Raw genomic sequence first — 8,056 nt, 5'->3', positions numbered from 1 at the left:
GTAGTGAGGTTGGCCCAGGATCAGACATTGTTTCGTTCTGCTGTGCATGGGGTCGCTATGAGTCGGTTCCGACTCGATGGCACCTGACGACAACAACAACAACAACAACAACAGGATAAGCACTGGACTGTAAAGTCAGCAGTTCAAACCCACCAGCCGTTCCTTGGAAACCCTATACACAATGGCTATGAGTCAGAACCGACTCAACAGCACTTAACAACACAATATATGAGATAGAGTCTTGGTGTGCTGCTATAGGATAAGCATTGGACAGGAAAGGTCAGTTTGAATCACAAAGTGGGCAATTCAAACTCACTAGTCACTCCTCAGAAACCCTGTACAGGGTCACTATGAATAGGGACTGACTTGACAGTCTTTAACAACAGCAGTAACTAACGTGTATAAGGTGGCTTTACAAAATTCATGGAAAGAAGGACTGAAAAGATAATGGAATTTTTCTACAAACTTTTTGAAGCCCCCTCATACATACCTTTCTGGAGTCCCTGGGTAGTATAAATGGTTAATGGACTTGACTGCTAACAGAAAGTTTGTAGGTTTGAGACCACCAAGAGGCACCTTGCAAGTAAAACCTGGTGATCTGCTTCTAAAAACCCAGCCACTGAAAATTCTCTGATTTACATGGGATTGCCCAAAGTTGGAATAGACTCGAAGGCAACTGGTTTTTCAGGTAACATAGTAAGAGACAGAGCTAGACTTGAATACTGGTATTGTTTGTTGTTGTTGTTAAGTGTCGTCTAGTCGGTTCCGACCCATTGCTACCCTGTATAGGGTTTCGGAGGACCATCTGGTGAGCTTGAACCACTGACGTTGCGGTTTAAACCAACTTTGTATTCCAGAGCATTAACCCATAGTGCCACACCAGGGGAGTGGGTCCAAATGCTCAAACTATTATTACCCTGTAAAGTATCCTCGTAAGGAGCTCTGGTAGTGTAGTGGTTACGAATCGGGCTGTGAACCACACGGTCAGCAGTTCGAAACTACCAGCCGTTCCACGGGAGAAAGATGAGGCTTTCTGTTCCCGTAAAGATTTACAGCCTCGAAAACCCTGTACTGGGTCGCTATGAGTCAGAACCAACTCCACAGCACATCACAACAACAAAGTATCCACGTAGATTACTAGCACAAGACTCTTTTCAGGAAATGCTGTCAACTTCTTACACTTGTCTGTCAATTCTCAGCCTGGAGAGACAGGGGATGCTATTTCCACATCACTGAGGGTGATAAAGGCATTTCCCACCGTTCAAGTAGTTACTGAATGCTCTGTGCTAGATACTGGAGGTTGTTGTTGTTGTTGTGTGCCGTGGAGTCGGTTCCGACTCATAGTGACCCTGTACAGGGTTTCTGAGGCTGTAAATCTTTACGGGAGCAGAATGCCTTATCTTTCTCCCGCGGAGCAGCTGGTAGTTTTGAACTGCTGACCTTGCTGCTCGCAGCCCGATTCGTAACCACTACGCTACCAGAGCTCCTTTAGATACTGGAGGTACAGTGGTGAATAAGACAGAAGTGTTCCCACTCTCATAGGACAATAGTTCAGTGGGAAAGAAAAACAAGAGAACAGAAGATTACATTCTAGTATGATCAATAGTTCAATGGGAAAAACATAGGGCCCCCAAGCACTGAAAGAGGAGGGAAGTTTTATTTCAAATTGCTTCCTATCTGTTGTCCCATCTCATTAACTCATCATATAGTGCTGTAAAGTAATTTGAAAGACATTCCATAAAGGGAAAAAGAGCAGACACCTACGATTTTAAATGATGACTTGCCTTAATCAGCTAATTAATAAACAAAATATAGAGCAGGGCCTAATACTTACCCTGGAATTCCATAATAATACTAGCTGCTATGGGTCAGAACCAACTCTACGGCACTTAACAACAACAATGATATATGGCAGGCATTCTAGTGTTGTGCTGTAGGATAAGCACTGAAATGCTAACAGCAAGGTCAGTGGTTCAAACCCACTAGCTGCTCCTTGGAAACACTATAGGGGTAGCTTAACAACAACAATGAAATAACTTGGTGCTATTTCCATTCAATGAATATTTGCTTTCAGTTTACAGGTGCTAGGAACTATGCTAGGGGCTGAGGGCTGAGTCATAGCAATGACAAGGACCCAGGAGCCCTGGTCTCAGGGATTAGATCTCTGATTGGAACACACTCATTCAGCTGACCCCTGGTAGCTTCAAGACTGAAGCAGATGTCTTCTGTTTTAGCAGCTGTGACTGTAAAGGTTCGATCTGATTTTCCATAAGGCTTGGTATTGATTTTACAGAGTCTCGGAAACTCATCTGCTATGTGGGACAGAACATCCTGCATCCCCTGTTCATAGAAGGAGGGGAAAAAACAACAACCCCACAGTCACATTTGAGTAAAGCTCTACATCTGATTCTCAAAAAAATTTCCTATGCAAAGCATTTTGGGTCCAATTGACATGCCCAAAATAGCAGCATTTCTGGTAACAACAAGAATTATTACAATGATTTTAATTGCAGGCATTTTTTTTTTATGTGCTGTTGTTGTTACGTGCCATTGAGTTGGTTCTGACTCATAGCGACCCTGTTTCTGAGGAGCAACAAGTGGGATTGAACCACCAACCTTGTGGTTAGCAGTCCAGTGATTATCGTACAGTGCCGTGCCAGGACTCCGTTGTTTTACATGGGATTGCTAAATGAACAAGAGCGACTATTTTTCCTACTGATTTCGTGAGAAAAAGTTCCTTGGTCTAAATATGTGAATTCATTAGAAAGCTACAGATGCTACAAGTTTTTTCTAACCCCAGAATTGCTGTTGAGTCTACCAGCCAGTGGTGGGGTAGGCCAAGGCAGAAGTCTCTGGTTAGTGATTCAGAGAGTCCCAGAAAAGGTAAATCCTTTAAAAATTAACGCTGCAAGGGACAGAGGACTAGACTGTTCCCAGACCCTATACCATTGAGTCAGTTATGACTCATAGCGATCCCACAGGACAGAGTAGACCTACCATAGGGTTTCCAAGGCTGCATGTTAGTATCTATGGAAACCAACTGCCACAGTCCTCTCCTTTGGAGCAGCTGGTAGGTTTGACCCACCAGCCTTTTCATTAGCAGTCAAGCATTTAACCACTGCTCCACCAGGGGTCTTGTTCCCAAGACCAGAGCCTTTTATTTTAGATCCATCTGGTTCTTTCTTAAAAATTAACAGTAGGAGAAGAGTTGAGGTCAGCCTAATGGTGAGGTCACCCGGAGTAGCCTTTTCCTCCTGTCCCTGAGATTTTGTCTCCTTGAGAATGAGGACGTGGAAGACGGATAACCTAAAAGGGAGCTTGCCTAGAGATGTGGTCTCGTAGGCCAGACATCATGTTCCAGTGCTGTGGCACTTGTCAGGGGCTGGGGTGGCATATTAGAGAGTGCTGACAGATCTGGGGTACTCGTAGGCATAAACCCACCTCTCAATGCCACTGCATATCACAGATGCTCCAGGAAAGCCAGTCTCCCAGCATCCCTGCTGCCTCCCTGGTTGTTTCTCCTAACATTTTTTAGAGCAGCTCTGGGCTCACATGTGATGCTTAATATAGAAACTTGGGGATCAGACAGATGTAGGTTACTTACTTCCACTTACTACTTACTAATTGTTTAACCTAGAACAAGTAGGGGCTTACTTTCTCTAAGCCCCTGTTTGTGTGTTTATTAATTTGTAACGTGGGGATAATGATACATACTTTATGGAATTATTGAGAGATTCAATGAGATGAAAGAACCCTGGTGGTGCATGGGTTAAGAATTCAGTTGTCAGGCCAACCCAAGGGTTGGCAGTTCGACCCTACAAGCTGCTCCTCAGGAAAAAGATGTGGCAGTATGCTTTTGTAAAGATTCCAAGTCTTAGAAACTGTCTGTGGGCAGCTCTATTTTGCCCTGTAGGATTGCTGTGAGTCAGAACTGGCAGACAGCAATGGGTTTTTATGAGTCAACGAGACAATGTCAGTAAAACGCTTAGCAAATGATAGTTGTTGTTAGGACCCTCCATCAGCTCTGATTCAGAATGACCCTGTGCACAACAGAACAAAACACTCTCCAGTGCTGTAACATCCTCACAGTCCTTATCTGCTTGAGCCTATTTTGGCAGCCAGTGTGTCAGACTGTCTCTATAATGGTCCTTGTCTTTTTCACTGACCCTCTACTTTACCAAGCATGACACCCTCCACGGACTGTTCCCTCCTGATAACAAGTCTGAAATATCTGAGACAAAGTCTAGCCAGCCTTGACGCTAAGCGGCATTCTGACTGTACTCCTCCAAGGTAGATTGTTTGGTTCTTCTGGCAGTCTGTGGTATAACCAATATTCGCTGACACCACAACTCAAAAGCATCATGTATTCTGTCTTCCTTATTCATTGTTCAGCTTTCTTGTGCATATGAGGAGATTTGAAAATACCATGGTTTGGGTCAGGCACACTTTAGTCCTCAAAGTGTCACTTTAAGGAGGTCTTCTGTATCAGATGTGCCCAATGCTGTAGTTGTGTAAATATATGATTGTTGTTGTTTAGTGCTATGGAGTCATTTCCGACTCACAGGGACCCTGTATAGGGTGTCTGAGACTTTAAATCTTTGCAGGAGCAGAAAGCCTCGTCTTTCTTCTGTCATTACAGTATGTGATTGTGGTGGTTATGTGCCGTGGAGTCGGTTCTGACTCATAGCGACCCTGTACATTACAGTATAGACACCTCCTTTCATCCTCAGCTACAATCCCAGCTTCAGTCTTTGCCATGCCCTTCCTCCAGCTGAATCAAACCTGATAAGTCCAGGGACTGATGCTGAGCCCTGGCTTTAATCCCCAAATCTTGAGCCACCAACGTTTTGGGAATTGCATATAAAGCCAAAGCGCATGCCTCTTCCCGCTGCACACATGTGAGAATGGGGGCTGAATAAGCCAGGGCCACTTCAGACCTGAAATATGCCAGTGTCCTTGCTGATGTTCTCTTCTCTTTCTGTCTGTGTCTTAGGAACCGAAACCGCTCCCCCAAAAAGGAGGTTCCTTTACTTATAGCATTCTCTCTCTTTCTTTCTCTTTCCCTCATTTTCTCCGTCCCTTTCCCTTCCTCCCTTCCTCCATCTTCTAAACATACCTGCTGCTGCTGTGTGCTGTCAAGCCGGTTTTGACTCATAGCAACCCTGTATTAAGTTTTCAAGGCTGTAAAGCTTTATGGGAGTTGAAAGTCTTCTTTTTCTCCCACAGATCAACTGGTGGTTAGCAGCCCAACTCATAACCTACTATGTTACCAGGGCTCCTTTGAATATAACGGGGCCTTTTAAAAGGGTCTCTATGAATTGGGATTGACATGAGGGCAGTGGGTTTGGTATTTTTATGTTTGCTGCTGCTGTGTGCCGCGGAGTCGGTTCCGACTCATAGTGACCCTGTACAGGGTTTCTGGGGCTGTAAATCTTTACAGGAGCAGAACACCTCATCTTTCTCCTGCGAAACAGCTGGTAGTTTCGAACTGCTGACCTTGTGTTTCACAGCCTGATTCGTAACCACGCACGGGACTAATTGTCAAAAACAAAAGAACGTGTAGTACTTTAGAAAATGTCTAAAATCCTATTATGTTTTAGGAAAACTGGTCAATTATGGCTTGTTTTCTGTATTCAAGTGTGGGTCTCTTCATTCAGAAAGTCTCATCCAGAAATAAATGCTGCCATTTCAATTGTGCTGTTAAACTTGGAGTCGAATGTTCACCACTGCATTTTAGATTATGAAATTGTTTGTCCTTTAGCCTCTCTTATGTCTGCCCCACCTTGCCGGGATGTTGTCATTGAAATAGAAGATACCAAACCGTTACTGGCTTCTAAGGTAAGCTTCTGAACTGAACGTACAGTCATGTCCATTTTGTCTTCCAGAAACTCCAGAAACTTAGATGTTTCGTGCGTTGAGTCAAACAGCCAGTGCACGTATGAAATATTAACAATCCAACTGGTTTATCAAGGATAGAGTAGAGAAAATAATCTAGATTTTTCACTGTTTGATAATAATAACAGTGTAGACTGGTAATCTTCAACCTTCACTAAGGATCAGAGTCACCAGGGGAAATAAAAAATAAAACCCGTGTCTAGGCCCCAACCACAAAGAGGGGAGGGTCTTAGGCAGCAGTAGATTTTGAAATCCCACCCCCAAGTAATTCTAATGTGTGAGCAGGTTTGGGAACCCTGGTATGGGCATTTTGGGTGATGTTATTTTCTAGAAAGAGAAATTTCAAGAACAAATGTATAATATAATATTGCCACATTGAGAACAGCACACCAACATTTTCCCTACATGAAGCATAATTATCACTGATTTTTAATGACCCTGTTTATTAGTATGAGGGAACACCCTCGGTTTTTTTAATTCACTGTTGTTTTGAAATGGAGAGATGGATAGAAGTGCTTACCCAGGTTCTTGTTTTAAAACTATTCGGCCAATTATTCAAGATGAAGAAGGAAAAAAAGTCTCAGCCCAGAAAAAAGAAAACACCAAATATCTTCATGTTTTTGTTGGCATGTAGATGGACTTTCACAGCATGGTTTAATGTGTAAATTCGCCAAAAAATGCACATGATTGCACTTTAATATGTTATGTCGATAAACAGTGCCTTTCAAAAAAAAAAATCCACTTCCTTCCCACTGCATTAAACTCACTCACAATTGGACCGTGTTAAATGTGGTCTCCAATGTTTTTGATTTCACTCTCTGGAAACCCTACACAGTCACAAATGACAGTCTCAAACTTACCATCCATAGAACAGAACCACTGTTCTCACTTTGTAAACAATCCATAATATTCCCAATATTCCCAGTAACAACTTAGGGAGAAGTTAAGTGTAAGATTCTTAAGATCCTTTTTGTAGCTTTCCACAACTACTCTGGCAATTCAAGACTCTGCTGTATAATTGACCTCCGACTTTATCCCTGCCCATCGTCTGTCAATCCATCCCTATTAAGTGCCTGCGGTGTGCTCAGTAGCCATAGATACTATGGGGGAAGCCAGAAGAATAAAATCAATCAATGCCAATATTCTCGCTCACTTCTCCAAAACAATCTAGATGACCAGGCTACTAGTTTAGTGGTGCATGATGGAGAGTCAGTATACGTCACCAGAATTTAACATTGCAACTTAGCAGGATTGAGGATGGTAGTACCAGTCATTCTCACTGCCCTAGAAATGATTTTAATCAACTTGGCTGCTAATACCTAGTTGAGGTCTGCTATGTCAATAAGTAAGGCTGGTTGAAATCTCTAAAAAACGGATTCCATCTGCCCATCAGATTGTCTGGGTAGGCCTCACACATCTATGCAAAATCAGATGAGCAAAGTTGAACTTTGGGAAAGTCGATTATCAGCTTCCTAATGTCTTGTAATTAACATGAACATATACCCTACCACTAATTCAGTATCTTGATAAACTGAGGGAGCTAGTCAAAACTAACTGGGGCCTGGGGCCTGGAGTCTTTGGCTTTAGGTGACAATCCCATGCTCATAGGTGACAATCCCATGCTCATGGAAACCCACAGCTTTACCCTGGGATGTGCATGGGATATCTTAACAAATGTACTTGGCACCATCATGAGAAAAGTGAAAAATAAGCATTTGTGGCAAATTGGTAAGTGCTAGCCAGATAAAATGGGCATGGTGACATGGCATTTTACCGATTACCTTCCAATTCCAGTGCTTAAGCAGTATGTCAACAGCACTCAGCAAAATGGCTTCTCCAGCGACAGTGCATGTATGTATGATAAGGAAAATGCATGAAGCTGCCGGGACTTGGGGAGCCTCAGTCTGAAGACTTTAATTCTCTTTCAGATTCTTTCTATTAGCAGATTTTGGAGTGACAGGTGATCTTTAAACAAATATGATTATTTAAATCTAAGGGGAAGAATCCTCTGAGCTATTTCATGTTTTATTCTCACTGCAAGTTCCTCAGTGGATATAATAGAGCAAAATGCTTCGCTTATGAACTAATGAACAGACACACATGAATAAATTCTCCCAAATTAATCCTAAATTTGAAAGTCAGAAACTTGTTTTGAATAAGT

General features: G+C 42.7%; 1 protein-coding gene across 2 annotated transcripts in view; it reads left to right on the top strand.

The window, feature by feature from the left end:
• Positions 1-8,056, top strand: part of MYOF (myoferlin) — a 188,516-nt gene that overhangs the window by 138,616 nt on the left and 41,844 nt on the right. For both annotated transcript variants that reach the window (XM_006831148.1, XM_006831147.1), the window contains one exon: positions 5,762-5,838. In XM_006831148.1, the coding sequence (XP_006831211.1) occupies positions 5,762-5,838 (77 nt within the window). The remainder of the gene's footprint in view (positions 1-5,761; positions 5,839-8,056) is intronic.

Source organism: Chrysochloris asiatica, unplaced genomic scaffold (assembly GCF_000296735.1).
Source record: "Chrysochloris asiatica unplaced genomic scaffold, ChrAsi1.0 scaffold00003, whole genome shotgun sequence".
Classification (NCBI taxonomy): domain Eukaryota; kingdom Metazoa; phylum Chordata; class Mammalia; order Afrosoricida; family Chrysochloridae; genus Chrysochloris; species Chrysochloris asiatica.
Note: the sequence above shows the minus strand (reverse complement) of the source record. Positions and strands in the feature narration are given on the sequence as shown.